Source organism: Heliangelus exortis, chromosome 6 (assembly GCF_036169615.1).
Source record: "Heliangelus exortis chromosome 6, bHelExo1.hap1, whole genome shotgun sequence".
NCBI lineage: Eukaryota > Metazoa > Chordata > Aves > Apodiformes > Trochilidae > Heliangelus > Heliangelus exortis.
In genome coordinates, this window is record NC_092427.1 from 18,642,671 (window position 1) to 18,670,038 (window position 27,368).

The 27,368-nt window shown below is 40.8% G+C and overlaps 1 protein-coding gene across 3 annotated transcripts in view; it reads left to right on the forward strand.

Annotated features, from left to right (window-relative positions):
• Positions 1-24,570, forward strand: part of ADARB1 (adenosine deaminase RNA specific B1) — a 46,566-nt gene extending 21,996 nt beyond the window's left edge. For all 3 annotated transcript variants that reach the window (XM_071746953.1, XM_071746955.1, XM_071746956.1), the window contains exons 4-10: positions 2,956-3,070; positions 5,907-6,075; positions 6,570-6,718; positions 7,327-7,495; positions 15,111-15,292; positions 20,747-20,925; positions 21,483-24,570. In XM_071746953.1, the coding sequence (XP_071603054.1) occupies positions 2,956-3,070; positions 5,907-6,075; positions 6,570-6,718; positions 7,327-7,495; positions 15,111-15,292; positions 20,747-20,925; positions 21,483-21,659 (1,140 nt within the window). In that variant the 3' untranslated portion in view covers positions 21,660-24,570. The remainder of the gene's footprint in view (positions 1-2,955; positions 3,071-5,906; positions 6,076-6,569; positions 6,719-7,326; positions 7,496-15,110; positions 15,293-20,746; positions 20,926-21,482) is intronic.
• Positions 24,571-27,368: the final 2,798 nt, after the last annotated feature.

Here is a 27,368-nt window from a genome sequence, read left to right on the forward strand (position 1 = left end):
GATATACAGATGAATGATGAAAGTGATCCAAGGTCTGGGAAAGCTGCTTCTACAGAAGTGCTGAGGAGCTTTAGGCAGTTTATTGCAATAGACTGCTTAGTGTATAAAGGAGGACGAGAGTGTAATGGATTAAAAGCTAAGAAAAAGAGAATACTGGATGTGTTCATGGGAATTAATGAGGAATATGTTGGAATAATTGCTGTGGAATTGGCAGAAAAGTGGAACATTTATTTGCATAAGCATGGAGAAAATCTACAGCCTGGGAGTAGGACCTTTAAATAAATATGGGAAGCTCTGGAGCACTAGAAAATAATTGCCTTGTTTTATTAGTGTAGATGTTTCCACCTTCTCTGAATTGTGTGTGCTGGTCACTGTCAGAGAAGTAATGGATTTTACCTACTGTGGGCACTGCTCATCAGTTTGTGAAAGTTCACATAAGCCCAAAACCTGAAGGCAAGAACAAATGAATCTGAAGGGGAGAATATTTGTGCTTGAGAGGGATCACTGGAAATCAAAGGAGAGCACAAAAGATGGTTGAGTTCCCCAGGGAGAGCCCACACAGTACCCCTGCTCCCATGGGTGTTGGTCCCACTGCATGGGTGCTCCTCAGCGTATGTCCTGGCAATGTCTTTCCTTTGGATCCAAACAGACCTGAACTTCCAGGAGCTTCCAGGAGCAGAATATTTTAAACCATGGGTGGTCAGGGTGTGTCTGCTACGATGTTGCTGTCAGATCAGTCTGTATGTGTAGAAAAGGAGTGAATCCACTGTAATTTCATCAGAGAAAGGAACAACACACCTGAAATAGCTCTGAGCTCACATGCCTTGATGAGCAAACTGTCAGCTATTTTAGGTCTTTCCTTTTTTAAATTACCCAACTCTGAATAATAATTTAATGCAGGAGCAGGGAGAGAGAAACCGTGTGTCAGGTGTTAGGGCATTCACTGGGAAGGTGAGACAGGAGTTCAGTTTCTGTCCCAGTTAGTATTTATTTGTATGAAAGGGAGTAAAGTCAGATTGAAAAGTTAAAGAGCCCTACCCAGGCTTCTCAGTGGCCTGGACTTCATGTAGAGACAGTTTCAAGTCTTTGGTTTTGAGATAAAGACAGCAAGGACATAATTTTAGGCCAGTAGCTTGTTCGGGCACTGCAGTCATCTGTTCTCATCCTGCCTTCTTCCCATCTCTTCTGTTCACCCAGTGACTCTTAGCTATGTTAATGTAATTGACCACTTGGGAGAAAAGGATGGTTCTTCTCATTTATCAGAGGAGTAGTCTTATAAAAGACCAAAGCCTTAGTAACAAATTCTGTAGACATTTAATAGTGTTTATTCCTTACCATGTACCTGTTGTCATGCAACTTAAGTTTGAAATGTGCTAAAACAATCTTTAATATATCTGCCTGTTTTCTGGAAGTTATTTTTTTTCCTATTACTCCAGACTCTTGTACAAAGTCCCTCCTCAGCTTTCCTGTAGCCCCATCAGGTGCTGTAAGGTGCTCTAAGGTCTTTCTGGAGCCTTCTCTACTCCAATCTGAACAACCCCTGGTCTCTCAGCCTGTCTTCGTAGCAGAGGTGCTTCAGCCCTCTGAGCATCTTTGTTACCTCCTCTAGACTTGCTCTCCAGGAACTCCATGTGCTCCTTGTGTTGGGGGCTCTGAACTCAACACAGTACTGCAGGTGTAACAGTACAGAGCAGAGAGTGAGAATCCTTTCCCTTGACCTGCTGGCCACACTGCTTTTGATGCAGCCCAGGACATGGTAGGATCAGGTCCGTCCCTATGTGGAAAAGTTTATTTCACTACTCTGCAATGTAATATTCCATCATGATGTTATTCACCAGGATTTTACCTTGCCTACCAGCTGACACACATAGACAATTGGATCAAACTCTGTAGAGAGCTTTGAGATGGGGACCTGAGCTCGATCCCCCACTGTCTGCTTCTCTTCTCCAGCTTTCTGGTCCTGGTGGAAATTGGGTGGGAATGGGCTGCCATATCTCCCCTGCCAGCCCGGTCACTGCTTATCATGCTGTCTACCATGGAACTTGCCTTTCTCAGCTGCTCCCTTTGGAACAACTGGATTTCCCTGGTTTTCAGTTTTCTTTCAGGTGAAAATTCAAGAATTTGATCTTGACTCATCTCTTTTAGCTATTAGGGTTCCAGCAGGTGAGATTAGCTGCAGTGTTGAACTGAAGCATTGTCTAACAAGGGTAGGACTGGTATTTTGAAGTTTTCTTTAATCTTAGAAATACCCCCCCTCCCATACAGTCTGACCAAAGTTTCTTGCTAACCCTGCTGGCAAAATATAACACGGCTGTGATTTGGTAGGGGGAGGAGTTTTTCTGAAGGTGAGAGATAAATCCTTCCTAATTTTGAGAGTGCTTATTTCAGGTTATACATTGACATTTTCTGTTCCTAGATTTGTGTACATCTTCTGAAAAGAAGAAATACAAAGGTATTAACCAGTGTTAAAAACAGATATGTACTTTCTTTATGTAATAGCTAGATGATGAACTTAAATGTTACAAAAGGTTTACATGTTGGTTTGAAGAACAAGTTTTTTTATGCTTCAATCTTGTCAGGTCTAGTGTTGAAGATACTGAAATTGTGTTTTGAGGTTTGAGCATGAAAGCACAGACTTACCTGTTGATCCAGTTGTTCTCCTAAGCCTTGTTCATAACAATCATGAGCATTGGGCACTTCAAGGCCTGACTTAGGGCTGTCTGATCCTGTTTTAACAGATGCTCTGCACCCTCTTCTAAAGAGCCACGAGTGTTCAATATGCCTGAAAATTAGAGCCAGCCACCTCCTTGACATACTGCTGGTGTCTCAGTGTCAACTTGTTTAAAGTTATTGTGTCAAATCATTTAGAAGTGTGAATCTTTATAAGCTAATGCTGCTGTAATTTTTAAATTATTTTTAAAGTTTTCTAATGTGACTTTCTGTGTGTTCAAACAGGTTTTAGCAGATGCTGTTGCACGCTTGGTTGTAGATAAATTCAGTGATTTGACAGAAAATTTCACATCTCCACATGCACGAAGAAAAGTCCTTGCTGGAGTTGTCATGACAACAGGTAAAGAAAAAGTACTATTTTAACTCCACAAATATGAGAGTTTTGTTTGCATGCTAGGAAACTAATCTTTTTCCTGCAGGTGAAACAATTACTGAAATATATTTTTACTATTTAATCTTCAAGGTGCACTAAATATAGCAATTAAATCTTGGCTGAAGTTAATTACAATAAAATTAGACCTGCAGATAACTGTTTCCACAGAATTCCTGTCTTCTGCCTGATTGAGACTTCTGAGATAACTTATGGTCTACAAAATCCATGTACCTTTCAAAACAAATCATGCAACTATTTAGAAGTAAATAAAAAATAAATTTCACTCCATCAGTCACACAGATGACATTCTTAGGTTTTGGCATATTTTGTAAGAAATTATGCTTGCTTCCCACGTCTTTAAGGTTTTGCACTCTGTTATTTTATTGCTATATTTTATTCTTAGTGCCTTGTGCCTCAGTCATTTTAGTAAAAATATCTGAAGAAAGCAGCTTATGTGTTGGCAGCTGTGCATGTGCAAGCATTGGTAATGTTCTCTGATCCCTGGCATGAGATCCTCACTACCAGATCACCCAGACCAGTGACATTCTGCCCTGAGCTGACCTGTGACCATGCTGCTGATGAATTTTTCCTCAGGCTAAGGTTTAGCTTGGTCTTCAACCCATCTGAACCATTGATTTTGAACATTCATGAACATTCATTTTGGGCCTGTCATGAAATGTCTGCAGTTAGTTGTATGCCCCAGATGGGTATTGGTGATAAATGTACAGCCTTTCCTTGGAGATTTGGGCAATGCCAGCCCTTCCCTCCTGGGAGGGTGTTTGTAGAGACCTCCTTCCTCCACAGAGCAGAGAAATCTGGAGGTGCTGCTAAGGGTAGGTGATAACGTGCATGCTCTAAGAACAGGGCAATGTGAAAAGGGGACAGTGTGGCCCAAACTCTGTCACAAGGCATCCATGGTGAGCTGACCCTGGCCAGCAGTCCAACACCCACTCTGTCCCTCATTCCCTGCCTTCTCTGAAGGGACGAGGAGAAAATGGAAGGAGGCTGAGAAGACTCGTGGATAGATGAACACCATCATCTCAAATGTCCTCTCTTCCTTTCCCCAAGCTCTTCTTGCTGAGCACAACACTGGTGGTGTAGGACATCCCTTGATCACTTTGGCTCAGCTGTCCCAGCTGTGTCCCCTCCCTTTTACTTACCCACTCATAACACAGTGGCCTTTGAGAGGCTTGGAGAAAAAATTTTGATGCTCCTCAAGCATTGCTCAGTGACAACCAAAATGCTGGTGTAGTTCTAACACTGTTTTAGCCCCAAATGCAAAGCTCTGAAAGGAGCATCTTTAGTTTTATTTAGTGTATTTTGTGTTATTTTGCAAGTTTTTATTGTAATTATGTTTCTATGTCTGTAATTCCCAGATGACCAAAGAATTAACTTATCTAACATGTGAATACATTTTGATTAACTGCAAAACTAGTTTTACACAGAATTAGAAAACATCTTTGCATGGGTAGGTGTCTATGGAACTCCTGGAATCAGATGATCCCATTGCACAGTCCTGTTTCATGGAGGGGTTTAGCTCTCTGCTTCTCCTCCAACCCCATGGGCAGGAGTGGGCAGCTGGCTCTAGGATTGCTTTTTGTAAGGCCATATATTTCCTCAAGAATGTGAAGCTCTAATGGCACATGTCTCAATTACCTTTTTAATTACTCAGTTGCCAGTTCCCTTGCTAATTGCCATCTACACCCCTTACATACTGGCACTGCTGTTGTGCAGACACCTGGGTATGGGAGGATCCTCTTTCTGCGTCTCCTGGTCAGTCCTTGAGAGCTTCAGAGGAATTAGTGAGGTTTGTTGGAGCTTTTTTTGCTGAGCATTTTCCTAGAGGTAAACATTTGATGTTACAATGATGTAACATTTTAATGGCCTCAAGTTGCTCCAGGGGAGATTTAAATTGGATGTTAGGAAGAATTTCTTCACTGAAATGGTTATCAAGCATTGGAACAGGCTGACCTCAGGGGAGTGGTGAAGCCACCATCCCTGAAGGTGTTTAAGAGTTGTACAGACATAGTACTTAGGGATAAGGTTTAGTAAAAGTCTTGTCAGTGTTATGTTAATGGTTGGACTTGATGGTGATCTTGAAGGTCTTTTCCAACCCAGCTAATTCTGTGATTCTGTGATTTTGACCTGTCTTTCTGAATTCTTCATGCAGCTTACTGGTATGGGGTTTTCTGGGTGGGATAAGGACAGTTCTCTGTATAGAGAGCATCCCAAATAGTATTTTTAAATTACTTTGTAGGGAATTATTTAATAGCAAAAACTACATGTCTAAGCACTATGGTGCTGATAAGCTTTACAGTGGTTTAGGTATTTAAACTTCTTCATTCCCCAGCCTCACCTTTCCTGTTGTTGGCTTAATACCCTTCCATAATGTGTCACTATGCAGTAACTTGGAGCCTCTCAGATTTCTAAAGTGAGTGTGGATCTCTGCATGGATGGCCAAAAGGTCCTGCTGGAAGCTAGATGGCTGCCCAGAGCTCAGGAAAGAAGCACTGTCTTTGGAGCTCAGACTTCAGTAACTCTTTCTGAAACAGCAGTTTTTCCCTACCGGTTTTCAATTTCTAATCCATCTCAACTCCATCTTGAAGAACTCACCAGAACCATAGATTGTACTGGTACTGGGAGGGTGTGGCTGAGTGAAGCTTTTACTTTAAAGAAAGTATCAGAAGAAAATTGAAATCACTAAAAAGAAGCAACCAACAGAGAAAAAGAGCCTTATTTGGGTTCTGCAGGATGATTATTTGTGATTTTAATTCCCTCTTCTACCTCCAATTTTGTTTTGCAGGTACAGATGTGAAAGATGCCCTGGTAATAAGTGTTTCCACAGGCACAAAATGCATCAATGGTGAATACATGAGTGATCGTGGTCTTGCACTAAATGATTGTCATGCGGAAATTGTTTCTCGACGGTGCCTGCTCAAATTTCTGTATACACAACTTGAACTTTATCTCAGGTAAGCTGGAGGAAAAAGGAAGGTGAGCTGATCACATGGAGCTGAAAATCTGTGTAAAACATCTGCCTTAATTATTTCAGTTTGAAACATTTTTTATGTTTCATTAGGGTGTTTGAGAGCTCAGGCCCTTTCTCCTCAAGTCTGACTTTAACAAAGCTCTGTATTCAGTGAGGTGTCAGTCAAGAGAGGGGAGGACAGAAAAGTAATTGGTAATAATTTTTTGAACTGTAAACATGTAAATCAAAATAATTTCGAGTGGGCTGAAGGGTGGTTATGTTTCATTAGCTGGTAAGTGCCTGGAAGCTCATTGGGAGGATGTCAAGGTCTCTATTTCTTGTCTTGATTATATGTCTTTTATTTGTAATAACTGTTAGATTTATACTAGAAGGTTTCTGGAGATCCTGTGTTTGTTTTTAATGCCTATTAAGGCTTCCGGCTTACTGTTATTTACGTATAAATGCCAGTTTTGACTCTAGCTTCACCCTCTGTTTCAGCAATAAAGAAGATCAACAAAAATCCATTTTTATCAGATCGGAGCGAGGCGGGTTCAAGCTGAAAGAGAACGTGCAGTTTCATCTCTATATCAGCACATCTCCTTGTGGTGATGCTAGGATCTTCTCACCACACGAAGCAGCCCAGGAGGGTATGACAGCAGTCCTGCTCACGCGAGGGAGTGTAAAGGGGTATTTGAGCATGTACAAGTGGCACAGTTAAAATCTAGGTGTCTTATTTCCTTTTAGTGTAGATGTGTGTTAGACAAAGATCTCTCCAAAAAAATCTGAGCTGTTGTTCCTGTGTGGTGGAAGTTAAGTGTAGACTGATCCACCATGTGGTCTTGAAGAGGATGAATGCTAGCCAAGATAAGCCAGTGAGTCAGCAAGTATTTGTGAAGAACTAACCAAACTCTTTCACTGTTTCCATCTTTTAACAGTGGTCGTCTGCCTCCCCCTTTCTTACCTGTCCATTAACTTCATTCTAATGCTGTAACATGCAGAACATACCTCAAGAGCTACCTGCTGCCTACTGCTCCTTTGTGGAAAGCTTGTTTCATTGCAAGTGTGTTTCAGAAGACAGCATTTGTGAGAGATGCCGGATGCTGTAGCTTATTTGCAGGGAGCAATAGAAATTGTTATACAAGCCAGCAATTACGCAGGCAGATATCTTTTATTGACTATAATTATTGAGATGCTATCTGTAAAACACTGTGAGAATCAGTTCCCAGCTGATTGTAAACTATTTTTTGTCATTTAGATCAAGGCGACAGGCATCCAAACCGCAAAGCCAGAGGACAGCTAAGGACAAAAATAGAATCTGGGGAAGGGACCATCCCTGTGCGCTCTACTACCACCATCCAGACCTGGGATGGTGTCTTGCAAGGAGAAAGGCTACTTACCATGTCCTGCAGTGACAAGATAGCAAGGTGAGACATAAAATGCTTCATTTCTTACTGCTTTTTATCACTAACAGAGGGTTGCATGCTACCTGCAGTGAAGGTGTAGGTCATTGATTGGCTTATGGCATTGCTTACACGTAGTGTGGGGTGGCTGTAACTCCAGTGATAAAGTTCTGATTCTTCATTTGCAATCAGTGTCAGACCTTCTGCTGGCTTCAGAGGCAAGGTGAAATCATGATCCATCATTCCAGCTACTTCAAGTCATGACAGCTTTGTCTTGTAATCATATCACTGGGAAATAGCAGAGGAATGTTTTTGTTTGGGTTTTTTTTTTCCCCTAAAGCAGTATAACATGAGCAAAACAGTGCAATAAATATATTACATTAATTACATTTGGATAGCTTCCTCTGATGATACATCCTTGCCCCATCCCTGGAAGTGGTGGAAGGCCAGGTTGGATGGGGATTGGAGCAGTCTGGTCTAGTGGAAGGTGTCCCTGCTTCATGGCAGAGGGGCTGTTGATATTTAAAGGTCCCTTCCAACCCGAACCAGTCTGTGATTCTATGGTAACAAAATACACATGTCCCATCCCATGGAGAGATTTAGAGTAGTATTATTTTATACTAAGAAAAAGTGTTCCAATTTAAAAAAAACCAAAACAAACCCCAACATAATTGATGGGCACTTTTAGTTTTTAACTTTAAAATTATATTTATTTTATTTTAAACACTTTTACTTTAATTAAATATTTATTTTCTAGTTCTAGCAATTTTATTTATGCTTTATGCAATTCTTTATCTGTTGTCCTTTTTGACAAAGATTGAAAGACATTTTTTTTTTCAAATAGTTACCCCCCAAAAATTTAGGAGAAGTATGAGAGGCATGGAAGTGTTGCAACATAATTTTTTTTAATGAGTCTGTGTGTTTGCAGTCTCTGTTGCTGAAAAATATATGAGAAATGCTAGTGTTTTCAACTGATGCTATTTTACTTATTTTTTTAAATAAAACAGCTCTTCTGTTTTATCAAGTTACAGTTGGTCTGATTCAAAATTTATTAGGTGTTTTAAGTTGGAACTATTCTTGTAAACTCCGTATGCCAAAATAAAAAATATAAGAGGAAGGTTATGTAATTGCTTTTTTCCTCTAGTCTTGTCTCAAGCAATCAGCGTCTCTCCTGGAGGAGGACATTTTACTTTAGTTTAAAACCCCCTAGCATCAATGGATAGGGATTTTCAGAAGCTAGGACAGTGAGCTGTTGAAAGATTATTGTACAAAAATTATATTTCTGTTTCTTTTATAATATTTTCAATGAAATTCACTGAATAAATTCCCTAACTTCATGCCAGGAACTTCTCCCAACCACTCGACAGGGTAATCTTGCCACATTCATTTGACTTCTGATATCACATCATCATTGATATTAGTGCAAATAAAAAAAAAATGAAGACAGTTGTTGAGCTAGAACACATTTGACTGTTTTGTTGATTTTGTGTGATGCAGAACAGAATCCATCTCTCGCTTGCGTAGCTAGCTGTCACCTCTCCTTGGGGCTAATGGGAATAATTTTGTTTGTGCCAGTGAAGGAAGCAAATAGAACCCCTTGACACAGAACAAAGACTGTATGACGGGTAAGGAGGCCCAAATTTTCATATTCCTTTTTTTTCTTTTCTTTTTTTTTTTTTTTTTTTTTTTTTTTTTAAACATTTCCCTGACACTTATGACCGTGTTTTGTCCATGTACATTTGAAAGAATTAATTGCTTTGTAGTGTCCAGCAGTCAGTCCTCTAGTATGACTGAGCCCTGGGAATTTCCACTGTGCTTTCCCAAAGGTTCACAGTCCCAGCCTGGAAAAGATGTGGATAAATTTGGGGTACAGAATTGCACAAGCAGGAATACTCCTTGTATCTGAACAGCCTTATCTGTGTGGATTATATGTGTAATCCAAGCTGCTATTTCCAGCCTCTGAATGCTTTGTTGCAATGTGCTGTTTGCACCCTCCTGAGCCTGGTAGGAGAAGCCAGGACAAAATGGTGAGAAAAACAGAAAGGCCATGAGTGTAATCCCATTTGGGTCAAAAGCATTAGAACAGGATTATCTGAGTGTGTTAGTGCCTGGTGGCACACTGCAGGATGGTGTTAGGGTGGGTTCTGTGACCAGATTAACTGTTTTGGGATATTAGTATACGTGCATTTGTTTTAAATATATCCTAACCTTGTTCCATGGTACTTTATGGTATCTTATTTTTGTCATTCTCCTTTTGATATGTTTTGCTGCCTGCATTCATTTTAAGTTTTTGGCTTCAAATAATCACTTAACTTCTCATGAAACATTCCCCAATGTGATGCTCATCTATAAAACAACAGGTGAGCACTTTACACAGAGAGTAAACTCTGTGTAAATGGAGAGGCTTGTACACAGATCTGCAGAGGTCATTGTTGGGCTCTGGTCTGCATAGGTGGAGAGATGCAGTGGTTTGAAGGATATTTCTCTGGAAGCTTGGGCACAAGATTACTTCATAAATGAGGTACATGACATGGCAAAATCTTGGTGACAGGGAATAGCTGATCTGTTGGTCTCACTGCATGGGGAACTGTGGCCTGCAGTGGAGATACAAGGCACCTCAAGCTCTACTCTCATCTCAGCAGTGTTTCTGAATTGAAGTAGTCTTTGGTTTGCACCTGAAATTTTTCAGATGGGTGAATTTTTATAGTAAACAAAATACTCAATAGAAAGCAGTTTTTAGATAAGAAAAAAGACTCAAAAAAGATGATCTGCTGGTGCAGCTTTGGTGGAAATTTCTATAAATAACAAGCTTAATACCAAATAAGACTGCTATAACTAATTGTGCACTATTTATTCTGCATACCAAACAGTGACTAAATGAATATATGAAATAATAAGGATTTTAGAAAGGAATTATAAGGGGTTACTCAAAGATTACCTGTTCTGTGTTGGTCAGGCCAAGTGTAAGTTGCTGGTTCTCACACAGTTTGCTCCATCTTATATAGTTTTCCTCAGCAGGGTGGCCCCACTGTGATCACCAAGACTATCTGCAGGAAAATGTATCATTGGCCTTTCTAAAAGCAAGCTAACTTTCAGCTGGACTTAGGAGTTTGTTTTAGGTGTTGTATTCACTGATGGAGAAAGTATTTTAGGAGAACCCCAGCACTCATGCCCAGGTGCTGCATCTCCCTGCCTCAGTGGCTGGTGGACCTGTGCTGGAAACCAGACTAAAGAAACTCCCTCTTCAAAATACAAGGCCAGGGGTTGGGTTTTTTTGCTGGTTTGATTTTTGTTTGTTTATTTTTGTTTGGTTTTTTGTTTTGTTCTGTTGTGGTTTTTTTAACAAAACAAAACAAACTTGATTAGTGTCACTGATTTGACTTCATCAAGAGCTGTACAAGCAATAAAATTAGGAGACTGAGAAGGATCAAGGTGGTGACTGGCAGTCAGGCAGGGCCCTGGGGACATGCTGGGATTCAACTCACACTTAATAGCAGCAGCAGATTACATCTTTTCACTGTCATACTCATGCTTTTAATTGTTTGGAGCTGCTCAGTAGCCAGATAGTCAGAAAAAAATCCTAATTTCCTTTTGCTTGTCCCCAGCAAGTAGCAATAGTACATATCTGTAGTGATGGGAATGCCCTTAACATCCTAATCCAGGCGGTGTGTTGGGCCATTGTGCCGTGTTGGTTGGCCTGTCTGAGGAAAAAGGAGAGATGTGATTTCATTTGCAGCTTTTGTTCCCCTTCTCATGCTTACAGACCTTTCTAATGGCTGCTAGAAAAGCTTTAGAAGTGTCATTGCCTCATCAAACATGGTAGGGCTTAAATATCACCCCAACAAGCCTCTAAGTAGAGAGTGAATCAAACAGCTTGGTGACTCTGACTGATCTTCTGTGTCACAAAAGGCAGCTCAGAAGTGGAAAGCCAGTTCAGGATGAGTAAATACGTCTTTGAACTTTCTGGCATCATGTCAGGTTGCTTTTCCAAGTTGCAGGTTCCCCAGTTTCCCTGGCATTAGATGGCCAACCTGTTGATAGAGAGTACTCCCAGCAGCCTTGGTTGTACTTTGCTGCTGAGTAAATTGCCATTAACTATAATGAGCTCTAGACCCTCAGCTTACATCAAGGCATCTGTATGTAAACGCTGACAGTATGGACCTAAATCCCATGGTTCGTGTTTTAAGTCAATATAGAAGCTTGTATTTTAGATGTCAGATTTATTTTAAAGTTTTAGAAAGGCTGTAAAAGAAAAGTCATGAAGTAACTTAAAGGCGAAACACACAGAATATGTAAAATACTGTCATAAGAGGCATTAGTTTTATGCTCAGCTAAGACTGAGCTAAAATCTCTGATTTTTCCAGTGAGAAGTTTTACGTTGCAGGATGTCCCCCTGCGTATCAAGATGGTCTTCCTGGTTGCACATCTCTTCCCTATGTACTTCACTTCAGGCATTTCAGTATTGCCCTTGATGTGATGCTTGGGTGGTTTTCTCTGTTGCAAACATGGTGCCATTTTCCTGTTGAGAGAAGACACAGTACAGGTTCAGTCTGCTTTGGGCTCTGCCCAGTAAGACAGGATCTGAGTTGAAGTCATTTTACTTGGAGGCCAGTGCAGGAGAAATTTAAACTGCTGAATTAGTGATGGGAGTGTTGTCTTCCATCATTGCTTTCTTGAGCCCTCAAATTCTCCTAACTGAGTACTACCCTGCAGCCAAGGTCTTGTTCACTCAGCTGCAGTGTGGAAAGGTTAATTTCTCTGTTATAAACTATATCTGAGCTTGGGAAGGATTGAGTTTGTAAGCCAGTTTTAAGTTGCTTTGGTTATTTAACTCTTTTCTGATAATATTTTTAATCTGAAGAACAAAATCCTTTGTTTAATTGTTTCACTGGAAAGGCAGTGCTGACTTTATGAAGCTTTCTTCAACAAATTTTGCTCTTTCTGCTCTGCACCTCATGTTCCGTAGTGAAATGCAGAATTTGGCCCATTAACTTCAAAAGAAATTGTGGTTCCATTAAAGGTTACTCCTAGGTTGGCAGCATTTCTTGGCATACATTCTGACAATTTGCTGTGAGGACAAGGCAGTTTTACCATTTCAGGAGCATATCAAAAACTGATGCATGGTATTGGTGTAGCTTCTCCTCAGTTTATATCTATAAAGGTTATTTTTCTTATACATGCTAATGGAAGTGAGAAATTACTGTTGGACAGAAAGAAGTATAGTATAAAAAAGGAACAACAAGAAGGTTTTGGTGCAGTCCTTCCTTTTTATGCTGTTACAACCTGAAGAACTTAATTTGGGTTCCATGGCTATCGATGTGTTATTGCCAGTTTCTGATACATCATATATTTCTAAAGATAAGCATATGTTCTTTTGTAATAACAATTGAAATGTAAAGCTAGTTTTATAAACCTAACCACCATCCAGCCCTGCCTAATCAGTAGTAAGAGCCCAAGGCTTTGGTTTTATGGATGGTTTCTGCAAAGCTTGTCCTTGCTGCAATCCAGCTGCTCTGAATCCAGTGCTCCTGAGCAGCACAGTCCAGCAAAGCAGCAGGCATGTGGGCAGACACAGGGGAGCTTCTGCAATACCAGTTCCTACAGTTCACCTTGCAAAAGCTTGTTCAGGTGTCCCCTCTCCTTCTTCTCTTAATCACAAGAAGTTTATCAAGACGAACTTCATCTTTCATATGCTGTGCCAGAGAAGGTCACCAAATGTGGGAGAAAGCAGCAAAGCACAGGCTCTGGAAATACTGAAGACTGAAGCAGGGAAGAGGGTCTGACAGAAGTTTTATTTAGGTAGCTAGGGCTTGCCAGAGAAATGTTTTGGCCTTTTAGAAAATGTCCATCTGTCATTCAAATGCCTTTCATGAAAAGTAAAATGTGATGTAGCTCACTGAGGAAAGCTTGGTTTGCACATCTGCAAGTTTCAGATACAATTGTAAGAGCCCAGTTTGCAATGCTCAGTCTTGAATTCTTTTCAGGTATTTATTCCATATCATCTGTGTCTGTAGTAGTCCATATGTTTGTCTGTGCTTGGTGTAGGCAATACTGCAAAGAACAAGAACATACTATTGTGATTCATTTGGCACTTGAAATACCTCTGTGCTTGCAAAATTCTAGTGATGGTCAACGCCTTAGAAAGGCATTTTGGCCCTGACTAGCAATAATTTTCACCTGGTATCTTGATGTTTGATTCCTAATTGCACTTTCAGTGTTATACAAAATATGCCTGTATTCAATGTAAAAAAGAGACTTATTTTTACTAGCACAGTAGTTTTACTAACTCATTAAGGCAAGCTTTTTTAATAACAGGTGAGTAAGCTAATGCACGTTGCCTCCATTTTCATCCTCAGTAAAGATACGCAAAGAAGTCGTTTCCTTGGAATGCAATTTTTGTTCTACCTTTTTTTTTTTAAAAAAAAACAACAAACCATTTTGTAAGTCTTGTAGCCAACATGCATAGTTCAGTTTTTGAAGCAGTGAAGCAGTTGTGCTCTGTAGTTTCTAGCCTGAACTGACAGTGATGTGAAGCCATGCTAGCCCAGCTCAAGCTGCAAGAAACACTGTTAGCAGCATCTGAGTTTTCCTGTTTAATAAGGACAACCTTGCAACCTGGTCTAGGATGGACATTTTAATAAGGACAACCATTCTATTGAGCACAAGAGCTTCCATTCTGCTCACCTATTTTATTCAAGCACCAAAACAAATTTTTGGCTGTTTGTGTTCGGGTGTTGCAGTTGTACTCAGCTATGCTGTTATATGAGTGCCAAGCTGTTTGCAAGTACACCTCACAGACCAGGACAGTGAAAATGCTCTGCAGGAGACTTTGAGGTTTAAAAACCACTTTGTATGACTGTTACGTACAGATTGAGAGCCAAAACTAGATCTGATCTACAAAAGTTGCTCCTATGCATGCTATACCCCTGCCACTGGACGTGATCCAGTGTAGGTCACAGTGGTCCAGGCAGGAATTTATGGTTGGAGTTTATGAAGCAGCTAAAGGGAGGAAAGAATATGCACACTCTTTGCATATGTTCAGTTTTCAGATTCAGTTTTCTCCCTGCCTGTGGATGTTCCAAGCAACTTCCTGTGTCCTTTCTGACAGCAAAATATGGGCAGTTTAGCTGGGGTGTCAGGAACATGATTTCCCCTATCATGATGAGGTGCTGAGGTCTTGCAAACACAATCCTTCTTGCTTTCTGAGAAAGATGGCTTCCCCAGTGCCAGCTGTCTTTTCAGAGGCATCAGCTACTGTTTCTGACTCAAGATCTCACAGTTGGGCTTTCTCTGAATGAATGATTCAATCCATCTCTCACACCAGGGTGGTGGAAAATGCATCACCAGACATGTTAGTGAGGAAGGAGAGTTACGGAGTCTGCTCCTGAAGTGGATGCTGACAGTGGGCCTGTTGCTAGAGGTCATCTTACTCAGGATTTCATTGAGCATCCCACAAGCTGATCTCTGAAGTTCTGGCAGGTGTCATAGCTCTGCTACCATAGTCATGTGCTAGTCAAGAGGAAGGGCTGAAAGTCTGGTCCGTTGTGATTGACTGCTGTTATGTCTGGCAGATGTTACCTGTTCCATTAAAAAGAAAGTGTTTTTTTGTTTTTTTGTTTTGTTTTTCCCTCCCTCTTAGGTGGAACGTATTGGGTATTCAAGGAGCCTTACTTAGCCTCTTTGTGGAGCCAATTTACTTCTCTAGCATCATCTTGGGGAGTTTATATCATGGGGATCATCTATCCAGAGCCGTATACCAGAGGATAGCAGAGATAGAAGATCTACCACCTCTTTATACACTCAACAGACCTTTGCTTAGTGGCAAGTATCTAATGGAGAAGGCCGTGCCGGTAACTCTTTCCAGTAGCAATGTGATTTTGCAGTTCTAAAAACCTTGCAAATTGTGTACTGTGAGTAAAATCATGTCTATTTACAACAGAGAAGTTATGATCTAATACAGATGCTCAGTCAGAAATACCAAAGCAAGGGCTCTTTGTGAGTTAAAAGGTGGAAAGAACTGGAGCATTAACCTCTGGATGGATGTGGTTTCATGTAATTGCTGTCTGGAGTGTGCCCGAGCGATATGTTAGGGAAGTTTAAGGCCCTGGCTTAGTGAAACCTCCTTCTACCTATGAAATACCTTGTCTCACTGTTGCTTCTCTTGCCATTGCAGGTATTTGTTGAATGGCTATGTCATTATTAGTATGTCAAGACAAGGACACATTTGGTTCACAATTTCTAGACCAATAACCAACAAAAAATGGATGGAAAGAACATCTCAGATGCCATTGTTGCATTTTCTTTTTTGTCATCAATCCATTGGAATCCATTGGCACCCAACTTGTTTGCATGACCCAATAATCACAATATTTTAATTTCCTCTGTGTAGGTTAATGCACAAATGCTGCATTCAGTGCTCAGTGGCACATTCTTTTGGAGTATTTTTAATGGAGTATTCACTACATCTGACAGACATACTATGGCAAACCCCAGCCAGTATAGTTAGTGGTTGTCTTTTGCAGCTGCTGTTGAACATTTAAGTACTGTTCTTTGGTTTTCTGCTGATCCTAGGCTCTAGGGAGGCCAAGAGGAATGACAGTAATTGAATTATCAGGTTGTAACTTCTGATCGAGCTATGGCTCTCAAAGAAAAGTTCTGAAGCATCTTAAATTCTAAAAGTGGTAGTTCTACTAATTCTATGAAAGCTTTAAAACTGAAATATCTTTTTCTCTCTCTTACTTTGTGCATTGCTTTGTTTTGTAGAACTTGGTTTTTGCCATGTGTCTATTTATTTTCAAGGAGGGAAAAAAGCTATTTTCAATCATATTTAAAGTTTGCCATGAATTTTTAAAATAGATTTAGGGGGGAGTGGGGAAAAGAGCATACTGAACAAGCAGCATTTCTTTAGATAAGAAAGGCAATTAATAAGGATTCCCTGAAATAGGACATACCAAAATGTTACATAATGTATTTGTCCTTAATGCATTTGTCCTTGTAAGAGTTACAGCACTCACAGTGCCAAATACTGCATTTTTGTATAGCCATAGTAGCTAGTGTATGGACTGTTTCTTCCTGATTTTGTGGAATTTTTATCAGTTCTTCAAGGCAGCAGGTTTGGGGTGGAGTGGGAGGAGTTGTTGTTATCCTTTTACAATACATAATAGTACCTTGTCTTCTTAAAAATCATCTGTCTGTCATGTTGATATCTATTTGCCATGAAATAGCACCATGTGTTTGAAGAGTTCAGCTGGGACTTGTAGAGCACTAGAGAAAGTTCAGACTCAACAGCTGTTGAGTTTTCATGCAAATACACATCTTAAGGAGCTTGTTGGGGAGGTTGGGTGGAGAACTGTGTTGATGAGTTTTCTTCTACTGGTTTAGTCACTAAAGCTGACCCATGCCATTGAAGTCACAGGGGCATTTGTGTAGCTCCCCACCTGCTCTTTCACTGACACATTTTATTCTTTATTCTGATTTGGAATAAGCACTATAGAAATACCTGTCTCCAAATCTTTGTTCCTCCTGGTACCACACAGGTGCTTATTTTTTGCACGCTGTCCAGTCTTAGTCTGCATGGAGACCCTTCCACTAAGGATCAGCCCTTTCATTTTACAATTGCATTTTTTGAGATAGTGAGGGCAGAGCAGCAGTACTGATGTCTATGGTGGCATCATGACATTCTGTTCAGTTCCATGATCCCTCAGAAGTAGTTTCCAACATTCACTTTTCTTCCTTTGGCTGTTGTTGATCACTGACCTGACCTTTTGTTAGAACCGAATATTAAAAACTGAAGTCTCATTTCTGAATATTAATATCTGGCTCCAAGCCCAGCACTCCTTACTCAAAATCACTTTATTTTTTTCCTCATATGCATTACCTAATATTTAGCTGTGAAGAATTTAATCTGCTTTGTTATTGCCCAGTCACCTAATGCTATGAGTTGTTTTTTTTTCTACTGCTCTTCACAACTGCTTATCTTATTTACCTTCTTAAATAATTTAGTATCATCAACAATATTATTTACCTCAGTTTTTCAACACACACACTTCCAATTTCTGCTCAGAGCTGTGTTGGGTCTTCCCAAGGAGACAAAGCAGCTGAACAGGGTATTGTTATTTAATTCTGTTTGAAATGCTGAGCCTGTTTTTTTGTTTTGTTTTTTAGAAATATATATAAACAAAATAACCCAAGGAATGTAATTGTATAATTGCTATGGAAATGTAGTGCAGAGCAGATGTTCAGCTTCCTCATCTTGATTTGTTTTGTTCATGTGTGTGCTTGTGATGCCACAAGTGTCTGAGTAACTGGCAGGGCAAGAGCAAGCACCTGGCTTGTCCCAGGTGTCTGAGTGAGCAGCTGATGGAGCAGGAGCCTGTTCAAGGAGAAAATGGTGTTTTACAGTTCTTGGTGAACTATACCTGATCCTTGTACTTCTTCACTAATGTATAGAGTTAAGCAAAGATAATCATATATATGCATACTTAAATTAAAAAAAATATGACTGAGCTGCTTCTCCCATGGTGGCAATTTCTTAGCACTCTTGCCTCAATAGTTTTGGTAAAACTATTTTTGATTAATGTTTGCCAGCATGGATCTGTTTCATGTAAGCTTCACAAAAGCAGCCTGGATTTATATGCTTTTAGAGACTTAGAGTTGAGATTCATTTAGTGTGCACCCCAAATTTACTGTTTCTTATGTGTTCAGGTGCAAGCTTTGTGTTGTGACTTGAGAAGCTGAAGTGTTTGCAATTGTGTGGCACAGGGCAAGTTCTGTTCTTGCTGGGTTTCTCTCAAGTATTACTCTTGTGATGTCCTTGATGGTACCTGCTCATCAGGGAGCACTGTGTGCTTTCCTGGGTTGGTCAGTGTATGGATCCTTTATCCTTGCTCAACCATTTACATATTTGTGGGTGTAGATCCATGGCATCCTGCTGCACTTCAGCTTCTGGATGCATCCCTCCTAAAAGGAATCAGAAGAGATTTCTGTAGAAAATTTTTGTTCCAATTTTCTTTTTTTTTTTCATCTTACATTTTAAGAAAATGGGGAACAGCAGTGTTATTTTTTATTACTTATTTATTCACTTCATTGGTGGTTGTTAGTCATAGCGACCAGGTTTCCATAAAACAAATGTAACAATATGACAGCTTCAGGAAGTTCAATATGATTGATATTTCAAAATATTTCATTATTTATTAAATGCAAAATTGATTTTAGTCAGCAAATTGAACTTTGCTATCTTGTTCAGACCTCTCAGGTCTCGCATGCTCTCAGCACTGGGCCCAGAGGTGCCATGAGACCTGGGCCCAGTGAGCCAGTCCTGCTCTTGGGTGCCTGAGGCTGGCTTCATTTTTTTCATTAGGTTGCCTTTCAAGTATCAGCAAGAAATGCATCCATCTGCAACACTTATGTTCCATTTACAGCAGTTTGCTGGTTTATATGAAACTACTGCTCTACACCTTGCAGTAGAGGAGCTGCATCTGGGTGGCAGCAGCTGCCGTGATCCTTGAGGACAGTGTTGGGGCTGTACAGGGCATCTCTGCAGCGCTGGGGGGAAATAAATCCTGCCCTGGGAAGGCAGCCAGCCTGGCTTTGTGCTTGGATAACCTTCTGGTGGCCTGGTTTCTCCATCAGTAGAGATAAAGTCATATGTGAGAGGCATTACACAGTTTAACATCCGAGCAAAATGACCTGCATCCTCCTCTGCATGCTGCAGTTCACCATTGCTGGGCACTGTAGCAATGGGCACGTAAACTGGGGCTGCATCTGAGCCACATGTGGGTTTATGTGGAAGACTCAAATATCTGCCAGTTTTGGCTTTCTGTGGAGGCTGCACCATGAATCCCGGGGCCAGTTCTGGCCTCTCACTACAAGAAAGACATTGAGGGGCTGGAGCACATCCAGAGAAAGGCAGCAAAGCTGGGGTAGGGTCTGGAGAACAAGTCAGAAGCAGCTGAGGGAACTGGGGTTGTTTAGCCTGGAGGAAAGGAGGCTGAGGGGAGACCACATCACTCTCTACAATTCTCTGAAGGCAAGCTGGAACAAGGTGGGGGTTGGTCTCTTCTCCCAAGGAACATGCAATAGTACAAGACGAAATTGGCTTAAGCTGCACCTCAGGAAGTTCAGATTGGGTGTTAGGAACAATTTCTTTACTGAAAGAGTGGTCAAGCATTGGAACAGGCTTCCCAGGGCAGTGATGGAGTCGCCATCCCTGGAGGTGTTAAAAAACATGTAGAAGGGATACCTGGGACATGGTTAATGGACATATTGGTGTTTGGCTGTGATGGTTGGACTTGATCTGAGAGGTCTGTTCCAACTTTAATGATTCTGTGCTGAGGATGGGGCTCACTTGGTCTAATGTGAATGCACACAGCATCAGTGGTGCTGCCTGTGCTAGTCATGCAATGCCCCAGTGCAGTCCATAAGGAGAAATTGATTTGGTAGCTTTTAAGAAAAAGCACTCAACAGCTACTGAAATGTAGGCACCTTCAAGCCTTTGTTTGGGAGGCATCCTGTGATCTTGTACCACTGCTTTACCCCAACTCCATTTTTATGAGGAAACACAAAAAAGCACATTGTAGGGCACTTTTAAATAAGTTCGACCTTTCTTATTAACACTTCAGTCCAAAGTTGATAGCTGAATTGTTCTGAGTTGAAACACAACCAGGGGTCATAGTTTCATACACACTTTAGATTGAGATAAGCAGCATGCACAAGAGCAGAGTGGAAGGGAATTGATTGGAAAGTTACAGCTGTCAGAGCCTCGCAGTATCTGCTCTTCCCTGCACATCAATAGTCCTCGTACTGACTGGTCTCTGAGGGCAGAAGTTTCTTGAGCTGGAGCAGAGCAACTTTTTTTCTGTTTCATAATTATTTTCAAATTAATAATTATTTCATTGGTTTGTCCTACAAGCAAGGCCAGGTCCTCCTGAGATGGATGTGGTGAGGTGCTCATGTTACTGTCCCCTTAGACCCTTGCCACGGACCTCTCCATGATCCTTTCTGCTGGAGAGGCTGATTTCCATCCCAGCTCCAGTGATGCGTGTTTGCCCTGCTAGAAAGGACAGAAGAAGAGAGCACTTTAGCCAGAATGAGAGTGAGGTGTGCATGGCCTTATCTCTGCCAGTCAATGAAAAATCTGCAGGAGAATGTCCTTGGAATGTAAGATCTGCTTTCCAGTGTGATTTCAGTAGCTCTGCTGTATTGAGTACTCGCCAGTCAAAACAAAAATCAGGAGTCAGTGTTTGCTGTTGTCATTGAACATCACTTTTCTTTCAGGTATTAGCAACGCAGAAGCCCGTCAGCCAGGGAAAGCACCAAACTTCAGTGTGAACTGGACAGTCGGAGACACAGGTCTTGAAGTTATTAATGCAACAACTGGCAAAGATGAGATGGGCCGTGCCTCCCGGCTCTGTAAGCACGCTTTCTACAGCCGCTGGATGCGTATTCATGCAAAGGTACCTCTTCCAGAGTCTTCTTTGTTTAGCTTATTCTTAAATTTCATGATGAAAGGTACAAAATGCATGCAAGAATCTAATGAACTTTGGTGTATAGTGAGGTAAACAAAGGGTGCTATCTCCTTTTGAGCTTGCCTTCTCAGTTTATTTGGATGTAGAATCTAACTACTGAGGTTGCACTCAGTCCTCTTAGAAAGAAAAGCTACAGCATCTTAGAAAGAAAAGCTACAGCTTCAGCATCTAGATTTCTTCCATCAGAGGAAGCTGATAATCCAGAGGAAGCAAAAGGTGACACTAGTCCCCAGAGTGCCTCTGCTGTGGCCCTGCAGAAGGACTGACCTTGCAAGGAGCAAACATTGCTGTTGGGTGGGGTGAAGCAGGGTACAGAAGCCATCAGGGCTGGAAGGAGCTGGTGTATTCATCTGCCTTTGTCTGGACATTTGGTTTAGCAGCCCATTACTTTGTTTTAATAGTAATTGTTTTAATAACTAGGTCACTCTCAAACTGTTTGGCTTACTAGTTTCTCGTCTCTCTCTTCTTGTCTTTAACCCACACAGCTTTCCTCCAGCTTGCGCTCGAAGATCCTCAAGCCTAACCTGTACCACGAAACAAAGCAAGGAGCTGTGGAGTATCAAACTGCCAAAGAATGTTTGTTTAAAGCATTCCTGAAGGCAGGACTTGGAGCCTGGGTGGAGAAGCCCATAGAACAGGATCAATTTTCTCTCACAGTGTAATTCACAGACTGCACATCACTTTGGAAAGGGAGTTGTTCTGGAAATTCCTGTTGTCCAGCGTTGCTTTCTGGCATCTCCACAACCATCAAAACATCTTTTTACTGCAGTGTTGTTTGGGCAAGGGTTTGTTTTTTTTTTGGTTGGCTTTTTGTTTTGGTTTTTTTTTTTTTTAAACTTCTCAGTAACTATTTCTGGTTTGCATAAGTATTGAAAACTCAATGATAGTCTGACACATAATTGTATATTTTGTTACGGGAAAGTAATTTCTGGTGTATTTCTAGAATACTTTTACTGTAGAGAACTTGCAGTAAGGCTATCCTTACAGTATACAATAACTCATTTTTTCTGGGTTAAAATAATTTCTTGTTTTTAATTCAGCATCATTAAGTGCATGAAGAAATGAAAGTTTCTCTAGGTTTTACAACATACTTTCAGTAGCTTAATTTAAAAAAAAATAGGTGACAAAGCTGATTCTCTTCCTCTGTTAATTTGTTTTTGAACTGCAGATATTTCCAGCATATAGACCACAGAGCCAGAATAGAGGCTGGACAGCTAGTTTTTCCCCACTTCCTTGCTTTTAAAACCAGCTGCTGAAAATCTCATGTCTTTGATGTATGTATTTATTAGTCTGTGACCCAGTTTTTAACATGCAGCTTTTGATTCTGTTTTTAAAAATACATTTACCTCCCATTTACACACATTGTGAAGTCTTCATTATTTTTTTTTACCATTTTTTACCATTTTGCTGGTATTATTTTGCTGGAAACAGCAAAATAATTATTTGAAAGTTAAGGAGTTCAGTCTGTAACATGCAAAAACCTGTTTAGAAATAGGTGATTTGTATGTCCCAGGAACTCCTCAGAATACAATTGTAGCTGTAAGAGTAATACGACAACAAGAACAAAAACCAAACAAAAACCAAACAGAAAGTGTTAATTTTAAGGGCAATAAGCCTGAAGTGCTAGAAAGAGTCACTTGCTGGGTATTAATTGGTCTCCTCTCAAAGAAATGAAAAGCTCTTGTATGCACAAAAAGTTGCTAAACCTTCTTTCCTGTGAGTTGTATCTGCTCTCACTCAAGTTTTGTGTCTCTGCAATTTCATTGCCTTTTCATTTTACATGTATGGTGGTCTTCATGAAGCTAATTAGGTAAGTTTCTCTCAAATGTGCTTTCATTTACTCTGGCAAAAGATGTTACTTAGATGCTTTTCCTAAAGGTGTAGACACTTCTGATTTATGTAAAAATGTAAGATAGAAGGAAATATTATGAGATCAGTTTGATTAACTGGTGTATAGAAGGCACTTTTAAATTAAAACACTTTTTTAGTACATGATGTTTAGGAGCAGGTGTGACAATATCCAGTATCACTTCTCTGCCCATGTGGCATGTGTCCAAATCTCTCTTGGCTCATGCCCATCCAGGTATCACTTGTACTGTCTGAAGAGCACCTCAGAGATATTCCTTGTTCCCTTTGCAAACAGTGCAGGTGATGTTTCATGACGTGGGAGTTCACCTGACAAAAAACAATGGATGCATCACCACTCTGGGTGTTGGTTCCTGCCCCTCTGCTTCACTGCCCTTTGCCTGTGCCACAGAGAACATCAGCTCAGCAGGTTGGTCTGTGCTTTGAAATTAAGGGTTACTTTTAGGCCCACAATGGGTCAGAGATCCAGTTGTGCTGGTGCACCTGTGGAGGCAGTGGAGTGAGGCCTGGGAGTCCCTTCAGCTTCACAGCCAAAGCCTGACTAACATGAAGCAGTAACTGGAGTTACCCTACCCCAGCTCCAGCATCTCTGGGGCTGTTAGAGGTACTTGGGGTGTTGGAGACTTTGATGGAAAAGCACTTCTGGCCAATCATGACTGCCAAGGAGAAGTTCTGCTTTGTTATTGCTCAAATTTTCAACTTCAAAAAATGATCCAGCCCGAAAATCACTTGTGTGTTATTTAAACCTCTGGTTTATCATCTTGGATGATAATGAATGGAAGTACTGTATTGAGCTGCAAACAATGCATCTTAAGCAGTATTCAGGATGATAGCAAGCAGTGCTGTGGGAAAGTGAGCAATTCTGTGGCCTAGTGATCCCCTTGGAACAGACTGTGGTGCTTCCAGAGGCTATTGCCTTTTCCCGGCTCCAGAGGCCATGTTGCAAGCTGCAGTAGCTGTGTTAATGCAGCTGCATTGGTGACTTGAGCCATACTGTCTGCTTCTCCTTAAAACCAAGAGTGCATCTGTGGCCTCTACCAAACCAACAAGGCTTTTGTGGTCATCATCTGACTTAGACTTGACCTGTTCTAAAACTGAAAGGAACTTAATTGGATGTGGTCAGATTTTGCAAGCAGCTGGGCATCTGCCTTGAACATGAACCTTGTCTTGTCCACGTTGCAGAAATTCTGTCATGGCTGTAGTTGAGTACATGTGCACTTTTTCGTAGGAAAGCTGCTTGTACCAGCACGTTTTCTTGAGATCATTACTGCTATTAGAGGAAATACACATTTTTAAGGGGCTAGATAATAAATGATAATTGAAGTCCATGGAGAATTTCCAACTAATTATTTTCACACATCATTCTGTACTGCTCATCCAAAAGTTGGTGTATCTCTGGATATTTTTGATGTCTAGGAAAGTACTAGCTTGAACTATGTTTTTTATGAAGTCACAAATATGAGCAATATATTTCAGTATTATAATAGACATAGTTTTTTAAACTGTTCAAGTGAACAATTAAAATTAAACTGTAAAGGAAATACGTTCCATGCCAAAACCTTTTGACAAAGGAAGGGTGTCAGGTTATTTATGAGGAATGAGTTTTCTTGTTTATAGTTCTGCAGTTCTGAAAAGAAGTTTTCCTGGGTTGCATGCAATCCATATCTGTCTTCTGGGAGTCAATAAAACACCACTTGGCTTCCTTCACTTGCTTGTTGCTTTTTGTGCTGTTAACACATGGAAAGAAGTCGGGAGACAGAGTTGTGATTGTTGATTCCTCATAAATCACTGTCACTGAGCCAGAATGGATAATGATGTGTATACTTTCTAGTGATTACAAAAGATAAGGCAGCTCAGCTTCCAGCAGCTGCTGAGTGAATGTTGTGGCTGACCTGTCTGTTGGGAGCTGAGAGTCTCCCAGGAAGGCTGCGAGGCTGAGCAGTCTTGTCAGAAAAGCCTGGGCTGTGTGAATGGGAGGTGACCTGAACAGGGAATTGCAATGCTGCTTTGGAAGCTGCTTCAGTTCTTCTATTTTTTTTTTTTTCCCCTTTTCCTTATTTTTGATTGAATATGAATGTTTGTCTCAGGATCTTCAAAGGAAGAGGAATAATTTTAATGCTGAAGACTTGAAACTTAAGGTGTTTTTCTCCAGGTGACAGTCTGACTAGAATAAAGCTTGTAGATTAGTAAAATAGATAATTTTAAATACGGATGTTTGAAACATATATGTTCTGCAGGATTGTTTTAAGAAAACTTGGGCCTAAGGGTTAACACTTGAATTATGGGTGTGTGGCTGTACTCAGGACCTGGTAACAATTAGAGTTTATTTCTTACCACTTGTGTGTGAATTGTATTGTGTGTAGGAGTCTGTTAGCAACTCTTCTCCCCCCACGGCATGGATGTCCACGTGTACTTGCAGCCCCTGCTTGTGTACCTGGTGATGGCAACTGTGACTGTGTCTACTTGGGAACTTACAGCAGTGGGGTTTCTGTACAGCTGCCATTTCTATCTCCTCTTCCTCTTAGAGAAATCTTTTCACAACGGTTACTGCATAGGAAACTCAGGAGCATAAGATTTTCATGTGCTGTCACTCTGTACATCCTCTGAATCTACAATGCAGCTGGAAGTCTTAAGGATCTCAGAGCCAGTGTTGTGTTTCATCAGTCCAGTTCTGTGATGTCCAAGGGAAACACCCAATCTCCTCCTGCTCTCTCAGTGAAAACAGGGATGAAATCAAGCTCTTGGCTCAGGGTGCTTGGTGGTGTGAAGCTGAGCATGCGTCTCGTGGAAGAGTAGTGCCACCTTTTGAAACCCAGCATTTATTTTTGAGGCCCAGCATTTGTGGTTTGTTTTTTTTTTTTTTTTTTTAGTAAATGACCAAGACTTGAGAGTCAGTTCTAAAAATTCCTAGGTTGTGGTCGCCACTGTGAAAATGATCCAAAGATTACTGAAAAGTGAGAAGAGCTGCAATTCCGGTATACAGTCAGGAAAAAAACATCAGATGTTACTTAAAACCTAAGAACCCACAGAAATATAACATATAAAACATAAATAATCTCTCTCGGAATCGCTTGTGTGGATTTTATTTTTGGTTTTATTTGTTTTGGGGTTTTTTTCAATACGAAGTGGTTTCAGTTGAGTTTAAAAGATTGCATCTTTGCTGAGTGCACTTCTGCTTGGCGAGGAGTGCTAGAGGAGCACTGTATGTGAAAGGGACATCAACTGGATTTTGGAAGGGACACTGGACTTGGTGTCTTGGAGGCAGGAGGGAGTTGGTGCAGAGATGGGTCCCCTCTCTGCCCCTTTGTGGTGATCTGGGCTTGTCCCTGTCCTGCTGGAGGCTCAGCAGAGCGATGCTGATGGTTTGGTCTGAGGTGCTACAGCTGAGTCAGCATCCAGCTGAAGCAGCAGGAGGAGCAGCAGATAGGAACAGTTTCTCCTTGGATCACGGCAACCTACAGTGTTTCCCAGAATCTTTGCAGCCAAAGGTCTGTCCTGTTGCCTTTTAAAATAGGCTGTTAATTGTGCCAACAGCAGTTGTATGTGCAGGAATGAGTGTTACTGGTAGCTCTGTTTTGTTTTCTTTGGTCATTGCAAAGAAATGCAATGAATTAAAGAGGAATTAAAGAGTGTTTGCTGTCAGTACCAAGGGCAGCCAACCTCAGCAGGTCTAAACATTTAGATTTAAAACATTTCTGCTCTCTGGAAGGAATGATCCACACTCAAGGTCCCTGCAGTGTTTTTTATGTTTTTAACATCTTCATCGTTCTCGTAACTATATAGTTTTTGTTGTAGTTTGGCTGAGATGTCTTTAACAGATTTAAGAGCAAATGTGTGTGTGAATATGTATTTATACATATATATATATATTGCTGTATAGTAATTGCATTAAGCAGTTATTCTTACCCAGCTTTCATGTATGATAGTGTGAATACATTAGCTTTACCCACCTGGTGTAAGGATAGTGCAGAACACACTCAGATACTGTCCTCAACACTGATTTTCTCCATTCATAATCCCAACTTTGAAGACAAGACCTCATTTTACCTCTGGTTTCTCACTTTCCTTACAGCACACTCGTTCCTATTGTGGTGTCACTGCTGAAGCACAACCCATAGGTCGATTATTCTAAGCAATGACTGTTCTGCATTACTTTGTTTAATTAATGTTTGTACAGAGATTTGAAAATATAAAGAGCTATATCATTGCTAAGTTTCATTATTGTTTTTGTATGCTGGTGCTGCTAGTGGCAGCACGAAAAATAAGTGAAACTTGTCCCAAAGTATTGTGCATGTCCTTAAAATGGTGGTTTTGGCTACACTCTGAAGAGCTAGCAAGAAAGTAAGCTTGGGGTGTATTTTTTAAGCTGCCAACTTGATCTCTGAAATTGCAGCTTCTGCAAAAAGGAAGGGAGGAAGGGAGGGCAGGCAGGAGGGAGGCATTGCAGACTTGGGAAGGCCTGGCACTGCCTGGCAGGGGAAGGGGGAGCACCTGGGGACTGAGTG